Here is a 22,132-nt window from a genome sequence, read left to right as displayed (position 1 = left end):
CACTATACTTTCATTAGTCCAAACCTGTGTTTCAAGCTCTATAATTGTCAAAAGTGGTATCAGTGGTTTAGATTCCTAACTTGGAAGTATTTTGCTACCATCAAATTTCATTTGCCTTAAATTGTACTTAAATAATGAGTGCTTTTTCCCTTTTTAGGTGCGCTTTGTAAAGAACATAACTTCCTGGAAAGAGATGAAACCAGGATTTTATCACGGACATGTTTCTTACTTGGATTTTGCAAAGTAAGTTACAGTTAAAATGACATGCTAAACAACATTTTGTGCTTTAGCAACTTAAAAAGGAATAGATTTATTAAATTGTTAACGATGTTTCTAAAAAAGGCATGTACTGACTTGCCTTTACCTCTTTTAGATCGGTAATTTAAATATGCCTTCTAGTGTTTTACTGCCCTCTAGTGTTGATGAGTTGTCAGTTCTCGTAGAAATTCAAGTTATGTAAATTTAGGCAATACCATTTAAGGTTATTTATCATTATTATGTATCCGGTACAACCGGATTAGGCAATACCATTTAAGGTTATTTATCATTATTATGTATCCGGTACAACCAGAATGACACAATTTCAGGAGAGCTCTAGTTTTATCTAGAGGCCAGTCAGATTGTGACTTACCACATCAGTGAGAACTAGAAAGCAAAGAAGTTTCACTTAACTATTGGTGCTCCAGTGTGTCTACTCAGCCGCACACAGTCAAGTGTGCACTTTCCCTGGGGCTACTTTGTTTTAGCATTAAAATTATGATGTCTTAAGAGACTCTAAAAATTTTATAATGATTTTATATCATGTTTGAATTTGCCTATGAATGGAGATAAATAAATCTTACCCCATATTTAGGGGGAAAATTAGGGTCAGGATGTTTCTATCATATTTTTTTAAGACAAATTCAGAAAACTTCAGGCCTCCTCATAGTATTCCCACTGGAGTGTGTGCCACATTATTAGTTAGAAAATTGGTTAAAAGTAATGTTCTAATTAGTGGAGCATCGTGGCAGATGCCCGTAGTCCCAGTTCCTGGGGAGGCTAAGGTAGAAGGATTGAATAAGCCCAGGAGTTCCAGGCTGCAGTGAGCAATGACCATGCTGCTGTTTTCACCCAAGGCAATGGAGAGAAGCCACATCTCTAAAAAAAAATTTTAATGAAAAAACAAAACTACTAAATTTTTTAAATTATTTAAGCCCTTTCACCTTTTACATTAGCAGTTATGACTTCAAAGTAGTACATTCTCATGTTTCTGTCAACTTTAAAAGGCATTTTGTATAAAGTGAAAGAAAGAGCTGTCTTACTCTGAATTTGATTTCTTAAATTTGAAAAGAAAAAGAGTAGAATGAAATAGTATAGATTCACATTGATAATAAATCTTAATGTTTTTGAAAATCATGTAATTAAAAAGGGATCACCCAAATATTATACACATAACTGATATATTTCTGTTTCTGGTTCCTCCCATGGTACTCAAGATCTTACAATAAAATGGTAGCTTTAAAGTTAAATGTACATTTTTCTATAAATAATTCATACCGCAATATTGAAAACATTTTATAGGCAGCTTTAAAATAAACTAATTATTTTTTCTTTGCAGAGGCATTGAACCAATTTCATAAACTTCATTCATATGCATATTTCCCCTCAGGGCTGCATTATCTTTGAATTGAATGTTTGTTACCCTTTCACCTAAATGATTTATTTTTCCACACACAGCTTGGTGTCTAATACTTTAGGTTTTCATTATTAAAATTATATATTGAGTGCTTTTGCTTTTGGCAAAGTCTTGTACTTAGAACAAAGCTCTGATACATACCGAGGTTCTTACAGTTGAAAAGTATAAAGCTTTTTGAAAATATTAATCTTGTTTATTAAATACTAAAATGAATTTTTAAGGGTTTGAATATTTTGAAAGTGGGTCTTAACGTTATTGGAGGTGAAAAGTATTGTGAAAAATTTGAATAGACTTTTATAAAGTTTTAAATAAATACCTAAACAAAATCAACTAAAGGAAATATACTGTGATATATGTTTATGGTCAAGAACCATTATAGATGTAACTAATATCTTTTTAAATATCTTATAGTGTGATAGCCATATACTTCATGATGAATAAAGAACAACAAAGAAACCTCACTTTTTCAATTTTTATACTTGATATTAGCCAAAAAGCCAAGAAGGGCTTACCAGTTTTAAACATTGAGTGGTCCCTTGGTACATGCTAGGGATTGGTTCCAGGACCACCCACACACCAAAATCTTTGCAGACTCAAGTCCTGCATAGCCCTCATATTTTAACATTGGTCCTCCATATACATAGGTTCTCTCATCCCACAAATACTGTAGTTATATTTAATCTATGTTTGGTTGAAAAAAGTCCACCTGTAAGTGGACTTATGTTGTTCAAAGGCCAACCAGATTTTTTCTCGACACAGATTCTTTTCTGGCATAGTACTTTGCAGAGTCCACTAAAATACTTACTTTAAGAAGAAAATAGTGAATTTGGCAAGAGTATTGAATCACATAGTTTTTCAATGGCCTTAGCAGAGACATTAAAAAGAGTGTAAAAAACCCCAGGAAATAAGAAATAAAAGAAGAAAAGATTGTTCTAGTTTAGGCCGATCATGAGGAAGCGTACATTGTGTTTACAAGCTTGTCTGCTTAGGCCAGATTTTGGTTACTTGGGGTTTTTTCCCCAGAACTTTAGTGTAATAACAAAAATAGTTTCGTTTTATTTTTGCATTCTTGTCCCATCTTACTATTTTGTGTCTGAATCCTATTCTTTGATTTTTATCATATTTTTTAGTTCTTCCATTTTTCCTCTATTTATTTATTTATTTTTGAGAGAGTCTCACTCAGTTGCTCTCACTAAGTTTAAGTGCTATGGTGTCACAGCGCACAGCAACCTCAAACTCTTGGGCTCAAGTGATCCTTTTATCTCAGCCTCTGAGAAGCTGGGACTACAGGCACCTGCCACAATGCCTGGCTATTTTTAGAGACGGGGTCTCACTCTTGCTCTGCCTGTCCTCAAACTCATGAGCTTAGGCAATCTGCCCACCTCGGCCTTCCAGAGTGCTGGGATTACGGGCATAAGCCCCTGTCTCAGCCTCCTGTTTTTTCTTTTAATGTTCAATTACTGTTTTGTTTTCTTTTTAATTAGTGGAAAACACAGCTTTAAAATAATGTAGATATTCTACCAACATTCTGATCCCCCCAAAAGAAAACAACAATGTAGATATGATAAATTAATGTCATAAATTCAGAAATTTTCTAGTTTAAAATTGTTTTGGTGGAACATCTTCAAAATATCCTAGTCTGGAGGAAATACAAAGCAGATCATGATCTTAATGAGTTTACTGAGCTCTTTTTTTCTATAATGATCAGTTTATTGTGTTTTATTATGAGCTGTGAAAATATTACAGATTAACTCCCCCCTTTAAATTTATATTATTCATTTTTCAGTGGTACCTATTATCTCACTTTGATTTTCTTCAAACTTTAGAAAAGTGTTAGAACATATCTTTTAGAAATTCTTTTTCAGTAATAAACATTTCCCTTTGCCGGGCACCATGGTTCATGCCTGTAATCCCAGCACTTGGGAGGCTAAGGCCGGTGGATTGCCTGAGCTCACAGGTTTGGGATCAGCCTGAGCCAGAGCGAGACTTCAACTCTAAAGATAGCCAGGTGCTGTGGTGAGCGCCTGTAGTCCCAGCTACTTGGGAGACTGAGAACTGCTTGAGCCCAAGAGTTTGAGGTTGCTGTGAGCTATAATGCCATGGTACTCTATCAAGGGTGACAAAGTGAGACTCTGTCTCAAAAGAAAAAAAAATTTCCCTTCATAATGAATGATTAGCTAAAAGAAAACTTGTGATGCTATATTGGAGCTGAAATTTTTTTTTATGATCTAGCTACTTCAGCATCACAGGTTAGCATCTGTCTTAGAAAGATATTTGAAAATTACTTTTGATATAACTGTTTTATGCAGGCACACATCAGGTGTATGCCTTTGTAGTTGTTCCCAGAAATGAAAATGAATTTTTATTGCTGTCATTTTAATTTTTCCATATTATCTGTTACCATTTTCAGAATAAGTGAGCTGAATTATTAAAGAAGCAGATACGTCAGAACAAGAAACAAATAACTAAATGCTTCACTAGGTCTGAAATATCCTAGGGAGGTAAAGTGACAATATTTTAGGCTTAAATAGAATTTGTTAGTTTATAGATGCGTGTGACATTGTTCTTTTTATCTAATACTTCTCTGCTGAACCAGGGGAAACTTGCCCCATTTTGTGCAACTTTTAACAAATACATCACAATAGTATAGATACTTTTAAAAATTATTTTAATCAATGTCCAGGTACCAGTGGTTCGTGCCTATAGTACTAGGTAGGTGGATTGCTTGAGGCTAGGAGTGAGAAACCAAAATGGGCAACATAGCAAGGCCCAATCTCAAAAGAATAAAATTAATTAGTCAGTGAGGGCCAGGCACAGTGGCTCATGCCTGTAATCCTATTGCTCTGGGAGGCTGAGGTAGATAAGATTACTTGAGCTTAGAAATTTGAGACCAACCTGAGCAAGACCCTGTCTCTACTTAAAATAGAAAAACTAGCCATGCATCATATAATCCCAGCTACTTGGGAGGATGAGGCAGGAGGCTCCCTTGAGCCCAAGAGTCTGAGGTTGCTGTGAGCTGTGATGACACCATAGCACTCTACCCAGGGCGATGGAGTGAGACTCTATCCCTAAAACAAAACAAAATGAGTGTGGCATTCTCCTGTAGTCCCAGCTACAGGTGAAGTGGGAGGATCATTAGAGCCCAGGGGTAGGAGATTTCAGTGAACTAACACTGTGCCACTACACAGCCTGGGTGACAGCAAGACCCTATCTCAAAAAAATTATTTTAATTATTGTAAGCAGTATGCAGGAGTTCTCTTTTTATTGACCTTATTTAACTTGCTCTTTCCATGGCAGTGATCCTTTAGCTTGCTTAGGGGCAATCTCAGATCTGCCATTAAATCCCCTTGGATTCTTTGCCAGCTTTGTTAACTCACCCACATTACTTCAGATCTTTGAATTTGTTTCTCCATTTGTAAAATGAGGATAATCAATTACTTCAGGGGGTGGTAGTGAGGAGTAAATACACTAATGCATATGAAGCACTTAGTCCTATGCCTCACACAGAGCCGTGTTATGGTTCTTTTGAATTTTTCTCTTTTTTCAGTTACCATATTGTCTTAACTGGTATTTTTGTCTTCTCCCTGTCTGAATCTCTGTTGGTCCTTCTTATTCCGAACCCTGAATTAAGCATTGCACAGACTCTATCTTTGTCTCCATAAGTTTGTACATTTTTATCTGTCATGGCACCCAAGCAAGAAACTTCACAGTCACCCCAGACAGCTATTTTCATGACCACCTGTATCTTACCAGTCACCAAATCTTTTGGGTTTGTTTCTTTCACTTAGTGTAATGCTTTTGACATTTCTCCAGTTGGATGCATCCATCAGTAGTCAGTTCCTGGCTGAGCAGTATCCATTGTATGCACATACCACACTTTCTACTCATTCACCAGTTTCTAGATGGTTTGGTTGTTGCAGCTTTTGGTGATTATGAAGAGATGTGCCAAAACATTTGTATACAGATTTTGTGTGAACATACACCTGCATTTCTCTTGGATACCAGCCTAGAAGTAAGATTGCTAGATTGTATAGTGACTTTGTAAGAAACTGCCAACCTGTTTTCCCAAGTGATTGTGTCATTTTTCATCACCAGCTGTGTTGAGGAGTTCCTGCTGCAATGCATCCTCACCAGCATTTGGAGTTATTAAACCCCTCTTTGTAATTTCTTCAAAATTTGAGTCATTCTAATAGATACATAGTAGATGAATGACATTTTTAAGACAAATACATTTCTTTAAAAGTAATTTGTTCATAACATTATCATCAGTGGAACCAACAAAATACCAACAGGTCAGTCTTAAGAATCATTAACCCTGACTCGGCGCCTATAGCTCTGCGGCTAGGGTGCCAGCCACATACACCTAAGCTGGCGGGTTTGAACCCCGCCTGGGCTAGCTAAACAACAATGACAGCTGCAACCAAAAAATAGCCGGGCATTGTGGCGGGCGCCTGTAGTCCCAGCTACTTGGGAGGCTGAGGCAGGAGAATCGCTTAAGCCCAAGAGTTGGAGGTTGCTGTGAGCTGTGACACCGCAGCACTCTACCAAGGGTGACATAGTGAGACTGTGTCTCAAAAAATAAAAAGAATCACTAACCCATTGTCCTGTATAGATGATGAGACTTTGAGTTTGGGAGCTAAAGTAAAGTCACAACTATGTGTTCCTCATCCCTCCTTTCTTCTCACTACTGAGTGTACTCTTCCAGAGAAAGGCTTTTGTCAGCACTAATTCACAACAGTCTATTCAACCTAATTCTGTTAATATTCAACACCTATGTGTTGGGTTCAGCATTGAGCAGTAGTGATAAAGCCGTAAACAAGAAGGAAACAGTCCCTGCCTTGATGGACCTTCTATTGTACTACCTGATGTGACAGTGCTATATATTTGCAGTGATACCATGTTCTTCTTTTTAAAAATAGTGAAAGAAATTCTTAATGTATTATTGGTACTCAAATGACTTACAGTACTCTTGGGGTAAAAAGACTTTTCCGGAAAAATGCTAGTAGGCAAGCTTAACATTAAATTTTCTAATTGTCATAGGTCTTGGGTGCAGGAGGTATCAGATGAATGCAAGTAGAACTGTATGCTAGAGTCAGCAGGAAGAGAGGTCATAGATTTTGTTATTGCCTCTGTTTATTCCAAAACAGTAGTCATAGCTTTTAAAATAAGTCATAACGTCATACTTCTCTGCTTAAATCTTCCAGTGACCTCCCTCCTGACTCTATGAAAATTAATGCCTATGAATGCCTGTAGTGCTTGACAGGGCCACATGATACTCACTCCATCTCACCCCCACTTCTCTTTTCTCATCCTCTGTTAATATCCTGATTCTGTAGCCAGATTGCTTTTCTTGGTATTCTTCAAAACACCTGACACTTAGCTGCTATAGGGCCTTCATACTTGGAAATCTTCCCAGAGCACTTGACCCCAGATAATCTGCACCAGTGATGCTTTCCCCCCAAAACACTATTTTGAATTATACTCTGCCTCATCTCCCCTGGCACTCCTTGTTTTATTCTCCTTCACTGCATTGTTTCTCTCCTTTGCTTTTACCAACTAACTTATTTGCTTATTTATTTTATTGTCTGTCTCCCCAGGTAAAATGTTAGCTCTTGAAGGACAAGGAATTTTGTTCTGTTTTTCCCATTACTGTATCCCCAGTATCTAGAACATGGCCAGACATATATTAGGTACACAGAAAGTATTTTTTATATGAATGAATATAGAAAAGGAAAGAATGGAAAAATGAGAGTGGCATTCTATTCAAGGAAGACAGAATAAGCGAAAGCATATGAGGAGAAATAGGAATAAGTATCACTATATGGCAGGACGTAGATGGAGTTGGCCTAATAATAAGAGGCAGATGGTTTCTTATTTGAGGAGAGTTGAAGAAAAAGTTGTATCAAGGTGATAGCTAAGACATAAGGCAGGCAAAGGGGTTTGGATTTGATTTCAACTGGTCAGTGGAGTTATTTCAGATTCCTAAGAATCCTAGGAAGAGTGATTCAGGAACAACAGTTGAGAATTAGTATGGAAGGTAGATTGAAAGAGAAAGAGGCTGGATGCAAGAAAACCAACTAAATTAATATAAGCAGGAAGCTGAGGAAGAGGGCAGTGGTGCAGAAAAAGACTGATGATGCCAGTTCACATCTGCGATAAAGCTTATAAAAGAAAAATCAATAGGACTTTGTAATTTTATTAAGTGAAGAATAATGGGAAAGGAAGAGTCAAGAAAACTTTACATTTCAAGACTGGGACAGGGGAAAATGTTAGAACAGGGAGCTAGTTGGACAATTCTAGTGTCTATGAGAATTGCTGAAGTTAAGTCTTCTGTGTTCCCTCAACTCTTTATCATTCCCTAAAGAAAAAGTACTGAAAACCTATTGCCTTTCACTTCTATCTTGTCTTTAAAACCAGCAACAGAAGGTGGATTCAAATGGTCACTATTATGTTGACTAATCCTTGATAACATTGATAATGTTTATCAGTTTGGTGAGCTAGAAATGAGAAATCATTGCTACATATTTAATGCAGATTTGAAAATCTTTTCGTAGTACCAGATCACTAATATAGAATATAACAAAAATACTTGTGTGTAAGTCCATCTTTAAATTATTTAATATAAATATTAAATTGTTTTTAGTAATATTTTTAGTAATATGTGGATACTAATTTCAAAAGGAATTGGACTTAAAATCTAATAAAGGTGTAGAATTAAAATGTTTTATAATTCTTGACAGTACAGTTTAAAATTATTTTTCATTCATTTTTCCCTTCTTTATCCTTAGCCATACTTTAAAATTCTTATTTATTATTTACTTTATTGTGACATAAATAATCATGAACTACTTCCCAAATCCATGTATTCAAATTATTTAAATTAATTCATGTTCTTCTTTCCATATAGGATCAATATTTCACACTTACACAAATATTTTCAGGATACTCGTAAACAGAATAAAAATGCTGATTTCACCTTTTAAACTTTATCTTTTTTCAGATTTGGTGTGAAGAAGAAGCCAATTTATATTAATGTCATAAGGGATCCTATTGAGAGGCTAGTTTCTTACTATTACTTTCTGAGATTTGGAGATGATTATAGACCAGGGTTAAGGAGACGAAAACAAGGAGACAAAAAGGTAATATATATTTTTTAAGATTTTTATAATCTGCATGATGCAATGGTGCATTTCAAAACTATTAAGAAATGAGTATAATTGTGATGGATGTGTTAGTTCAGTGTAAGAATTTCACATTGTATATCGAAACAGTACCCTGAACCCCATAAATGCATCAATGCACAAAGTTATGATTTAATAAAAAAGAATTAAAAAGAAGAAAAAGATTTTTATAAAGATAATCATTTATGAAGTGCATTGGACAGTGCGCTTTTTAAATCTTTTATTGATTATAAAGGTACTACTTGCTTGTTATGGAAATTTTGAAAAGAACCCAAAGTATAGAGGAGCAAAAGCAAAACTCTATAGTTGTATCTCGTATATGTAATTTTTTGTGATTGAAAATAATACTGTATTTCTGCACTGGGGCTGTTTGTTTTATTAGAGTCCTATTAATAATTTTCTATGGCACTATTTTAATTATCCATTAATATGATGTCTTTTTGTATAATCTTTGGCTCGCTTAGTTTTGATGATCACAATTTATATTTGTTATCACTTTAGGGACACTATTTGCTAAAGCAGCTGTTTTGGGGGACAAAGAGAGAATAATGGCTCAACAAAGTTTTTGTCAGGTTTAGGTTTGGGTTGTCTTTCATTTCATTGCATCCTCTGATACCACAAGAGCAAATTTTGCTAAGAAACCAAACTGATTTGTCGCTTTTCTGGTGACACCTTTACTGGGACCTCATCGCTCTGGGAGCACTCTATTCAAATCTGTTGTCAAGCATTTATTTTGTGGTAAACTGTAATATTTGTTTACATGTTGTCTTCTTTAAAATGTGGTGAACTTGCTGAAGCTTTTATTTCTTTCATTTTTTCCCCCAGTATTTACCATGGTACCAGCTTTACCTGTTAAGTGTTTAGTAATGGCCCAAAGTGTGAATTTTGCACATCTACACCTAAAGTGTTAAAGAGTAGTGATGCCACATACTTGGTATTTTATGCTAATCAACAACCAGCAGTTTTTTCCTAAGTTAGATATGCGCTCTATGTCATGTGAAAGGGCAATGCTTTTTTGTTTTATTTTCTTCTTTTCTGGTTTCTAGAAAGTGCAGTTTCTTTCCTTAGTCTCAGCTTTATAGCCAGAAGCTACTGATCCAAACACATATAACTGACCAAATCATTTTTCTTCAGTGTTCACCTATCTCTTAGCATTATTTAGTCTTCTAAAAATATATGCCATTATGGAGAGTTTGCAAAAGTTTATGAATTCTACTAGTGTAACTGTATTACTTTAGAATTTCATAATATTTATTTGAGCTTACCATCCCCCACCCCCACATTTTAGCCCTATTATTACATTCAGTCTTATTCATTAAATGATGGTATCCATCTCTTCCTTCAATCAAAGTGGTAGTAGTAAGTTGGTAAGGAAAAGATGTGCAGTCGTATAGGTCTCTACAGCCATCATTTGTCACTGTCAGCCCTGGATAGCGTGGATTTATGGTTGCTATTCTATGTAGTTTGAGGGATTGGATTATACTAATACTTACTATATTAACAACAATAATAGCTCATATTTATTGAGTGTTTATTATATACCATGCAGCATTTTATTTATGTGTATTCAGTGTATTAAGTTATTTATGTGCAATAATTCTGTGGGATGTTTGCTGTTACTATCCTCATTTTACAGAGCAGGAGGTTAAGCACCTTCCCCAGTATCATGCAATTAGTAAATTGTAGAGCTGGAATTTAAACCCAGGCACCCCAGTTCTAGAACCCATAGTCTTACCTTCTTTATATCTTTTTAAAAGGAGAAAAGAAATACAACATGTTTCAACATTTTTGTGTGAAAGATATTTTGAAGTTGCATATTGAGTACTCAGACAAATTCAGGCAGATATTTTCACCTCATCTCCCATTCATATTTGAAAGTTTTATCCTGAAGCTGTAACTGTTCCTCACCCTGACTGTGATAAGGCTTGGTTTGTTTTGAGTATTTGTACCTGTTTAATGTTGTAGTAGTAACTTTTGCAAAGTAACTATTGCAATGCTTAACTTTTGTGAGAACAGGGCCATCTTTGTAAATAATTGATTTAGTAAAGTGAAAATTATTTAATCTTGTGATAGAGTGGACCTTTTCAGTCTTACAACATATTGATGATTAGTCATTTTTAGTAGTTTGACTTATTTTTCATGATATAAATGTTGAGACCTAAAAAGTTACACAATGTTGTTTTATTGTAGATAATGCCTTACTGTCTTTAACTGGCAAGAGTTTCCATTAAGCTCATTATCTGTACTGTTGATTAGATTTTTTAGCAACACATAATTTTGAAACATCATGGATTGATCATTTGAAACATACTGGTTCCCTGAGTTATGTGGACTTTTCAAATGTTAACATACATTATACAATATGAAAAATTTACATTTGTTAATATCACCCCATATCTCATTAGAAAAGTCTTTTAAGTATTGAGAAACAACCAAGTTTATGGTAACAGATAGAGGTTTTTTAAAATTTTATTTGTTGCTTAAAAGCCTAACTTTTGTCTTATCATTGCCTACCATGGGATTCTCAACCTCAATACTGCTGTTTGTTTGGGCCAGATAATTTTTCGCCATGGAGGACTGCCTGTTCATTGTAGGATATTTGTCAGCATCTATGACCTCAGCCTGGTAGCATCCCCCACACCTTGGTTGTGAAAATCAAAAATGACTCCAGACATTGCTAAATGTCATTTGGGGGTCAGAACAGCCCACAGTGAAAACCACAAAATGGTCAACACTTGGTTATTTTCTTTCAAGTGAAAGCACAATTTATCATTTTGAGAAAATATGACCAAATGCCTAAGTTTGAGTAGCTATAGTTTAGGATATGATAGAGCTAGACACATAAAGTTTTTCTTCTTTAATGAGATACAAGTTGGCATAAATGGTAATAAAACCACTTTTTAGAAAATGTCTTAGGCTAGTAAATCTAAGCTAGACCATATAGATAAATTCAAATATAATGTAATGGCCACTGAAATGGGGTTTATGGAGTCTTAGGTGTGCGCTGAGGTGTTTTCACTTAAAAATTACACACATAATACACTAAGAGAATTGGGAAGAATACTAAAAGACTGACTGTCAAATGCCTCATGAAAAAATTTTATTGCCTCTGTCTTCATCTCTCTGGGACTGTACCTTTAATATTGATATAACTCCCCAAAATAGTCTTTTCAGTAGCCATTTACAAATATTAACTCTTCAGTTTAAATAGCACTATGCTCTGTGTTATTGGACACAAATGCATATTCCATGATCCCTCCAAGAAGATTTTATTGTGGTTGGGGAGAGAGAACATAATACTTATTTTTAAAAGCACCTGGAACAAATTATGTAAATAAGGATGGATAGACAGATTGGGCCATCTATCTGTCCTGAGATCCTAAGCCGGATCCTAAGAGCTGGCTCTTATGAGGCAATGTGTGATTAACTGCTATGACTTGAAAGAAAATAAGAGTGACTTTAGGCCAGAGTAGTCAGTGGAAAGATAGTCTTCATGTAAACTAGATTGTAGAGGGAAGGCACTTTTAGAGGGATAAAATGTAGTCAGCTGTGGTATATAGATTTGTAGTACACATGGCATGCCTGAGAAATTAAGAAAGAGATTCTGGTAAAGGTAAAAGTTACACACAGAGAGGTGAAGCTGGATGGGCACATTGAGGTAAGATTATGAAGCCTTCCGGAAAGCCAGAATTTTTTTTATGTTAGAAGTGACTGCTTAGGCTAATCTAGTAACTATACAGAACAGATTCGAAGAAGTGGGAAAGGAGCCCAATTAGGAAGCGATTGTAAGAATCAAGGAAAGAATTGTGAGATCCTGATGGAAGTAAGATTTACAAGGGAAAAGATGGGCTAGAAAGACATTATCTCAAAGATATGAGGTCAGGGAGAAGAAAGATGAATAAATGTTCTGAGGTCTTAAGTGTGACTTACAGGGGCAATATAATACTATTGCCAGAAATATTAAATATGAAGTAACTCTGGAAATTCAAATAAAAACACACGGTAAGTATTAGAAGATAGCTAAGAAGTTACCAATAGGTTGGGGGCCCATATTTTAAAGTCTTTTGCCTAGAAATTCTTAATTAAGTCATGAAAATGTGAATAAGTAGACTAAGGAAGGGAGGGAGGCCAAGAGAAGATAGCCAAGATGAATTACCATGCTTGGTAGGAGGACCGGAATATACCTCCAAAGGAGATGATAGTAGTGTCTTCAGAGAGGTAAAGAGAACTGACAAAAAAGCCCAAAAGGGAAATGGTCAAAGAAATACAAAAGAATGTATTAATGGCAGAGAGATCAAGAGACTTTTCAGAAAGAGGAGGGTGTACCCAAATGCTGTGAAGGTCAAGGAGAACAGGAATCAACAGAACATTATACTGACTGTGAGAGGAGAGGTGGGGAGAGAGACGGACATAAAGACATGCCATTCATTGAATGCTTACAATCAGTTATTGTGGCAGATTCTTTCACATTCATGATTTATTCCTTAAAGTAAGATTATGTTCTCACTTTTCACATGAGGATACTAACACAAAACTTAAGTTTCACAGGCTTAGGATTCAAACCCAAATCATAGATCTTTTTACTTTTTCATGGTAAAGGTCGTCTGTAAAAGAAAGGGGCGAATAAATTGTGGGTTTCAGTTTGCTGTTCCCTCTTGAATGTTGCCAGAATAAAAAGAATGCCTCAGTGTAGCTCCACCTATATAGCCAGGTCTAAGGATATTTTGGGCCTGTACTCATAGATCTTTGGCTGAAAGGGCCTTCTGCATTTATTTAATTGTATAGATTAAAAAAGTGAGGCCTGGAGACCCCACAGAACTTAAAACAGGGTCAATCCTGGTTCTAGGAACTTGCTTTGGCACTGAGGATGCGTAGTACTCTTTCTGCTTTTTGCAGAAGTACGATAACAAACTGTATTTGTAGGTGGCTCACTGCAACAACCAGACCTCCCAAGTTTGTTTTCTGGTATCTGTTATATATTTGCAAATAGATAATTTCCTTTGGTAAAAAAATATAAATACAGAAATTGAAAATGAACCAGTACTTTCAGGGACCAATTATTATCTAGAGGAGTGTCCATTCATATGGCCAAGTGATTCTTACAAAACGAGCATAGAACAAAATTGTGAGAGAAATTCATGTTTAACTTTTTTCAGTATCTCCAGTGGAATCTGCCTATCCTTTTGATTTTACTGTCTTGTCTCCCCTATTTCTGCCCATTTATTTAATAACTTACCACATTAGTATTTTGATAGGCGAGACTTGGACTTATGGTTTACCTGTCCTACTTTGTCTTTGCTCCAGACCTTTGATGAATGTGTAGCTGAGGGCGGCTCAGACTGTGCTCCAGAGAAGCTCTGGCTTCAAATCCCATTCTTCTGTGGCCATAGCTCCGAATGCTGGTAGGGAGATAAAGTTGGCTTACATTGATTATCTTTCTTATTCTCTCCAGAATCTATATTTCACAAGGGGTAGGTAGAGGGAAATCAGTGAAAGACTTTAATTAAGTAATATTTAGTTTGGGGGTTACCTTTAAATGTAGTTAAAAGATTTCTCATATATAATGTCCTTGCATTGTTTTCTCAGGTGCTGGTTTTTAAATTTGTTTGGTTTTGGGGTTATGTTTTGTTGTATTCCAACAGATCTCTTAATTGGATGCCAGTGCTCATAAACCTTATTTTATCTTGAGCTTACCCTTTTAGACATTTCTTTTAAATCAAGGAAAGGCTTAGTAGGTAAATTATTCACCTGGTTTTACTATTAGACTGATTTGACTTTAAGAAAAGCCAAGGTTATGGTTGTGGTTTAGTTTGCTAATAAACATGAGATGGAAAAGAAATATATTTCATCTTTAATAAAGAATTTTATTAAAAAAAAGAATTTTCGCTCGGCGCCTGTGGCTCAAGCGGCTAAGGCGCCAGCCACATACACCTAAGGTGGCGGGTTTGAATCCCCAGCCCGGGCCTGCCAAACAACAATAATGGCTGCAACCAAAAAATGGCCAGGCATTGTGGCGGGCGCCTGTAGTCCCAGCTGCTTGGGAGGCTGAGGCAGGAGACTCGCTTGAGCCCAGGAGTTGAAGGTTGCGCATGATGCCATGGCACTGTACCCAGGGGGATAGCTTGAGGCTCCTTTTCCAAAAAAAAAAAAAAAGAATTTTATTTTCTCAGAATGTGTCAAGTTTTCAGTTTTCAAAAATAATTATATTTTTAAAAGCCAAAAACTTGACACATTCTGGGGAAATATATTTCTGTAGTACATATTTATTTGTTCTAGTCAATCACTTTAATATAAGGAAGAGTGGGGGGGGGGAAGGAACACATTTCAAGTTGGTTCTTCCTTAAAACCATAATGAGAAATGCAAGGAATATTTTCATTATTTGATATATATTACTAGATTAATGTGAAGTTTAAGTTCCTACTCAATAGACAGTGTCAAAACCTTATAAGACGTAGTAGAACAAGAAGAATTGGAAGTGTGAGACAAATGTCTTCTCAATTTTTAGCCATTTCCTTAGGCAGGGATTGGCAAACTATAAACTATAGCAAATTTGGCCTATCACCTGTTTTTACAAATTAAGTTTTACTGGAACACAACCACATACATTTTTTTACTTATTGCCTATAGCTGTTTACATGCTGCCATAGCAGAGTTGAGTAATTGTGACCTAAACCATATAGTCTACAAAATCTAACATGTTTACTTTCTAGCCCTTTATAGAAAAGATTTGCCAATCTCTGCCTTAGAACAATAATGAATATTGCACCATTGGGCATTTTTGAGGAGATTTTAAGTGAACTTCTGTAGTAAGCGTCACAGACTCACAGAATTGAAAGAAACCTTAAAATTGACTAATCATTGGCCTCCTCCCTTTTTAATAGCTGAGAAAACAAAATCTAGAAAGCTGAAGGCACCAGCCCAAGATCTCACTGCTACTTAAAGGCAGAGCTGGAATTAGGATCAAGGAATGTTAGTGCTAAAACCTCTATTAGTAGTATTAACTGAAAATATAAACAATAAAATAAAATAAAACATGCTTTAGCAGAACTATTTCTTATCAATTTTCCATTTTTTCAGAAATTTCAGAAAATGCTAACCTTACCAAAAAAAACCCCTAAATTCACAAATGAAGATAAGCACTAAACAGAAATTGTTCATACCTTGCTAAAGAGCTCTTAAAATGAACAAAGTTTAGTTTACAGTAGTTTAAAAAAATTAAACCCACACTAAATCACAGAGGAGAAATATATGAGGCTTATGTATGCATAGATATATATTTGTCAGTGTCCTCAAACTATGTTCCTATTAAGATTCCTATAATAAGCTCTGAATTAGCCCTGCAGAGTTGAGAAACTGGAGATGGGAGCAAAGGATATTAAAAACAGATGTGCTGGCTCGGCGCCTATAGCTTAACCGGCTAAGGCGCCAGCCACGTACACCTAAGGTGGCGGGTTCGAATCCCCAGCCCGGACCCGCCAAACAACAATGATGGCTGCAACCAAAAAATGGCCGGGCGTTGTGGCGGGCGTCTGTGGTCTCAGCTACTTGGGAGGCAGAGGCAAGAGACTCGCTTGAGCCCAGGAGTTGGAGGTTGCTGTGAGCTGTAATGCCACGGCACTCTGCCCGGGGGGAGAGCTTGAGGCTCTGTTCAAAAAAAAAAAAAACAGATGTGCTTCCCAGAGGACATTAATGAAAAGGCATTAAGCCTTTGGATATACATGTGCTTACCTATTTGCTCCATGATATACAGTGTCAAAGGCATCAGAAATATTTAGCAGATTTCACACTAAGTTTTTAATTCCTTTTCTTTGGTTTCAGGAATGTGGGAAGCAGGTGGGCTATGGATCAAGCCAAATACAACCTAATCAATGAATATTTTCTGGTGGGAGTTACTGAAGAGCTTGAAGATTTTATCATGTTATTGGAGGCAGCTTTGCCTCGGTTTTTCAGGGGTGCTACAGAACTCTATCGTACAGGTACATAAATGAAAGGTTTCTTTTTAAAGCTGTCCTTAATTTTTTGGTTTGTTTGGAATTTGTAAAACATATGTGATTTGAAGTTCTTCAGGGAAATACAACAAATAGCTCCAGATAGACAGGTAATATTATCTGTTTCTGCTCATTTTCAATACAAAACAGTGCCTGGCACAAAGCTAGTATATTTTTGAATGAATAAATGTGTATTATTAGGTGCCAAGTAGACGGCATTACAGAAATAATGAAGGGATAGGTATGAAAAGGTAAGTAGGTAACATTTGGTAATGGCAGATACACAAAACATTAGGCCTAAATATTACTCCTGCCTACTGCTATTTTTAAAGTAGAGGTGAATCACACTAACACAGTCATCGTGTGTCATGTCTGTTATAGTATGCATGAAAGGATGCTTGAGCAGCTTTTGGAGGATTACATTTCTGAAAGTGACCATGCTAGTTTAATTGTGATTTTTTCCCCTGCTGTTTGATAAGATGCAATCATAGGAACTCTTTCTAGAGTATGTGTGCATATGCCTGAGCTTCTAATACATAATTTTAGCAAATACATGTAGGTTATGAGAATTGTTTGGCCATAGTTATTTTATCAATTTAAAAAACATAAACTAGTCTTAGAGCACCAAGGACTTGGGAATATAGCGTTATGAGGCAACAGCCTACATGTCACTGAGTGGCGGTCCTCATATTTAGTACTTGACATTTTGTTAAGTCTTTAACAGGTTGATTTACATTTTAAAGGACTAAATCAAATTCAAGGGCTCCCTTTTTGCCTGAATTATATTAATACAAGACAATTATGTTACTTAAATGTATCTTATTAACTTAAGCAATCTCTTCAAATAAAGAGAAATTGTTCTTCTTTTTTTTTGTGTTTCTCAAAGAATTATTTACCTTTGCTTTTTTCCTTTGTAAGTAGGAAAGAAATCTCATCTTAGGAAAACCACAGAGAAGAAACTCCCCACTAAACAAACCATTGCAAAACTACAGCAGTCTGACATTTGGAAAATGGAGAATGAGTTCTATGAATTTGCACTAGAACAGTTCCAATTCATCAGAGCCCATGCTGTTCGAGAAAAAGATGGAGACCTCTACATCCTTGCACAAAACTTTTTCTATGAAAAGATTTACCCTAAATCAAACTGAATATAAATGTGATTATTAGATTCTTGAACTAAAACATTGACCCTATCTTCATCTTTGTTTTCAGCTCCACAACCTGGATTGCTGATAGATATATATGACAGTTTGTATTGAGCTGAATTAGGAAACAATAATGTTAAGATAGTAGATACTGACTGATAATGTCAGTGTTCTAAGAAGTTCAATTTTCAGGCATTTTTCTTGTTCCTGGTTAAATTTTGGTAAGAGTTGTAGACTCCTGCCTGGAAAAACAAGTACGCATCACCTTAAGATAAACATATGGCAGGTCTAATCAAACGGCAAAATACAATTTCAGAGAAGGTTCCGATACTTTTGTTCTGGTTAAAACATTTTTTCAACTAACCATGAATGAAGATGAATCCATTTGCCCACTTCTGCCTTCACCGAAGGTTTGGGCTATACACCTCTACTGAATAGTGTTAATAACTGTTTGGCAGTGTGTGCTTTGTTTTGTGAATCATGTCTCATGAAATTTATTGGAATGTTTGATCATGTTTGCTGAGAAATGTTTCTGCTGTACTTGGATTTGCCCATATTTATGTAGGTGATTTTAATTTTTTAAAATAATCATTAGTGTTAAAACCCAGTTTAAACCATGATTAGTACTGTAAAAAGATAAAGAGTCAAAGCAGTATTTCTCATTCCTTTCTCCCCAGTATGTAATATTGGGAAAATACTTCAAAGAATGTTGAGATCATCTGAAGTTTCAGTTAAGACTTCCGTACATTAATATCACAAAAGTAAGTTTAGTGTTTGTTTCTCCATGCGTTATTTGTAAAGCTATAAACTGAAATATTGGTGACTCCATATTATGACTCCATTAGTGAGCTGTGGTATGGGTAGGATTTTCCTACTTCTTCTGTACTTTTACCTGTAGACTATTTTTACTACGGTGCTTTATAATGTGTTTTAAAGCATTTGCATTTAAAAAAAAACAACAGGAAAATGCTGTAAATATTGCATATTTTATGTATTTGGACCAAAAGGTTACAAATAATTAGACAGAAGTGGTTTTGCACCAATTTTATTATGTCAAGTAAAACCATCAGACCTACTGTTCTTGTATTTCTCATTTAACTTTCCTGTTAGGGTATCACTGAAATGAACTTCAATAAGCTTTTGATTTTGATACAGTTCATGTTCACAACTGGAGGCAGTAGTTATGGTGGAAAGAGTACTGGGACAGGAGTCAAAACACTTGATTTCAGGTCCCAGCTCTGCCACTTACCAGCTGTGTGATCCTGGGCAAGTCACTTAACCTCTCTTTGCCTCAATTTCCTCATCTTGAAATGAGGATAATAATACCTGCTGTACCTACCTCACAGGGCTGTTGTGAGGATTAAATGAGATGGCATGTGAAAGCACTTTGAAAATTGTAAAGCGCTATATAAATGTAAGGTATTATTATAGAAACATCTTTAACATATAGTTTCATATCATTCATTTTTTAACAAAGGGAAAAGTCCGCTTGTAAGCTGGTTGAAAAAATTAATCTTGATATAAATTCATGTTTGATAAATATCTTCTCAGTGTTTTATCGTCCATGTTTCAACAACTATTGAAATATGAAACACCTGTGAACTCTTAAAGCTTCATGAGCAGCTGCTTAAGTTATGGAGGTTCCCTTCTGGAAATACTGTAGACTTTTGTTAGCTGTGTGGCGTAAGGAAAACATTAATCTTCAAATTTGAAAGATTTTATCTGTTTTAATTTTACATTGCTATTCAGAAATGGTTGCTATTTTATACGTATCGTTTTAAGGTATGTTTTGCAGAGTTTAATTTCCTTGTGCATTCTTTACTTTCTTCCACTTCTTGAAGTAACAGAGATAAAGAATTTTAGAAATATTTTATAAAAGAATAATCTTTGATATGTTTAGTGTAAGTAAATATTTCTGAACAAGGCTTCTTCAAATTTAGCATTTTAGGCAGGTTGCCTTAAAGGTTATTAATTGTGTGGGAGGGGAGGAGGGAAACTTATCAGAAAACATTTGTAAACAGACTCAGAAGAAGAAACCTGAAGGAGGCAGAATCATCTTAGCACCCTTTCCCCTCAATAATATAAAAATATTAAGAGAACATAGCCAGACATAATTTTAAATGGTTTTTCCTTTCCTTTTTAAAAAATAACTTTTATTGGCATTCCTGAAAATTATTTCCTTGCCCGAAAGTAAAGCACCACTTTAAAGTGGGGTTTGACATTTACCTGCTAACGAACAAAGCCCAGGATGCAGGTTATTCTTGGATCACACGCTAAAATCTTCTTACTTTTAAGTAATTAGAAAAGCACTTCTGCGCTTGATCAGCAGGTCAGTAAATTTTCTGTAAAGGGCCAGAGACTAAATAATTTAGGCTTTGCAGGCCGTAAGGTCTCTGTCACAACTACTAAACTCTGCCATTGTAACAAAAGCAGCTGTAGACATATGTAAACAAATGAGCAAATCATTATTTAATGAGAAATCACTTTTGTATCTGTACTTTAGTAGCCTAAAAGAGTTTATAAACTTCTACTGTCTCCTATCTTAGATCCAAAGAATTGATTTCTGATTCATGCAGGCTCTGCCACAGATTCATAAACTTTTATGATTTATATTGCTTCCAGATAGGCATATTTTCTTTCCCAGTTTAACAGTTTAGAATAGGGACATTTATTTTATCTTCTTTTAGGGTGGGTTAGGAGTATCTTTTCTGGAGACTGAGAAAGGGGTGTATTTAATTCCATTTGGTCCAGTACAGTCCTAGGAGTCTTGAGTCCTAATAATACCTAATTTTATAATCAATTAAATAAATAGAACCACTAAGACAATAATGTATTTTTTTAAAGTGGCAAATGTGGTTTTCTTTTTTCAGCCTTTGTGCTTTTTCAGTATTTTGACCGTAGGGAGATAATTCTTTTATAATACAAAAGTAAATTAACCACTTTGAATTTTAAAGATAATGTTATATGTGTATGTGATTATATATATATATATATATGTTTATTTCCTAAAAGAAGAAAAGGTACCTTTTGTTCAACTTGTATTAACTCCTGTTTTCTAATTGCTGTGAAATGGCAACTGTTGATAAATTATTGTGACTGTTTTAAAATGTAATGGGGAAGATATATTTTGATTTTACCCAGCTTTAATATGTAAAATACCACTCAGATATATCTGATAGCAACACTAAAAATATTGCATGGGGATTACTTTTCGATCATCCAAATGCATATGCAGCTTTAAACATATTTGGAGTTCCTGAATTCCTGAAAATTGGATTTAAACTATTGAAAATCAGAGATCTTAAATTTCCTGAGTTTAAAATTTTTAGTTTTATTTCCTACTCTTAAAATTCAATTAATGGCTATAATTTGAAATCTGTTGCTTTTTCTCAGTATATGTCCTAATGGAAATTCCTGAAATTATTGGTGCCATCAGTGATTTATGAACAGTATTTTGATATTGCAGATGATTTGCTCATTGTATTTGCACAATTAGAAAGAAAATAGTTTGTAGACAATGATTCTCTTTTTTAATAAAATGAAATAAAAATTCTAAAAGCACTAGAGAATTTTAACTAAAGGTTGGTTCCCAAATGCATAGCTGGCATTTTAATTTATTCGCATTCTACATAGAGAACATCTGTGTAAATCATCTAGCTGGATTTCCCTTTGGTCATTCTCAGACACACCTATGGTCCTAGAATCTTTTATTAAGAGATGCACCCAGTACTGTAACCTTTTATGAAGTTTGCCTTTCAGAAGCCCAGGTGCTTCTGCTTTGTGATTTGAAAGTTTACCTCTTCATAAATTAGTGCTGTTTACTTTGAGAGGAAGTGGGGCGATAGCTGTTAAGTTTTGCATCCATTTAGCCTATGCAAAGTTACTGTATGTTGCCAACTGAATTGCGCTTCAGGCGGCCTTCTGAAGGGGGAAGCAACGCTGTTTCAAATCCACTGCCAATTCAGCTCCTCTGGAGTGGAGCTTACTTTCTGATTTCCTGGAGCAGGATAGAGATTGAAATGAATAATCATTTAGTTAGGTTTATCCTTTAATTTAATTTCATGCAGATTGGTGGCCTTTGCAGTACTATTTATAAAGTGGACCCTGATGCTGATGATCTTTTAAAAACACATTACTGGTAA

General features: G+C 35.4%; 1 protein-coding gene across 1 annotated transcript in view; it reads left to right on the top strand.

The window, feature by feature from the left end:
• The window catches only part of HS2ST1 (heparan sulfate 2-O-sulfotransferase 1), a 145,145-nt gene extending 126,079 nt beyond the window's left edge, over positions 1–19,066 (top strand). Inside the window, exons 3-7 of the mRNA XM_003784177.3 lie at positions 158–243; positions 8,676–8,814; positions 14,161–14,258; positions 16,676–16,833; positions 17,767–19,066. Coding sequence (XP_003784225.1) covers positions 158–243; positions 8,676–8,814; positions 14,161–14,258; positions 16,676–16,833; positions 17,767–17,993 — 708 coding nt within the window. The 3' untranslated portion in view covers positions 17,994–19,066. The remainder of the gene's footprint in view (positions 1–157; positions 244–8,675; positions 8,815–14,160; positions 14,259–16,675; positions 16,834–17,766) is intronic.
• Positions 19,067–22,132: the final 3,066 nt, after the last annotated feature.

Source organism: Otolemur garnettii, unplaced genomic scaffold (genome assembly GCF_000181295.1).
Source record: "Otolemur garnettii isolate 467f Iridium unplaced genomic scaffold, OtoGar3 scaffold00010, whole genome shotgun sequence".
Lineage (NCBI taxonomy): Eukaryota > Metazoa > Chordata > Mammalia > Primates > Galagidae > Otolemur > Otolemur garnettii.
The sequence above is the reverse complement of the archived record's forward strand: the minus strand, read 5'-3'. Positions and strand labels throughout refer to the sequence as shown.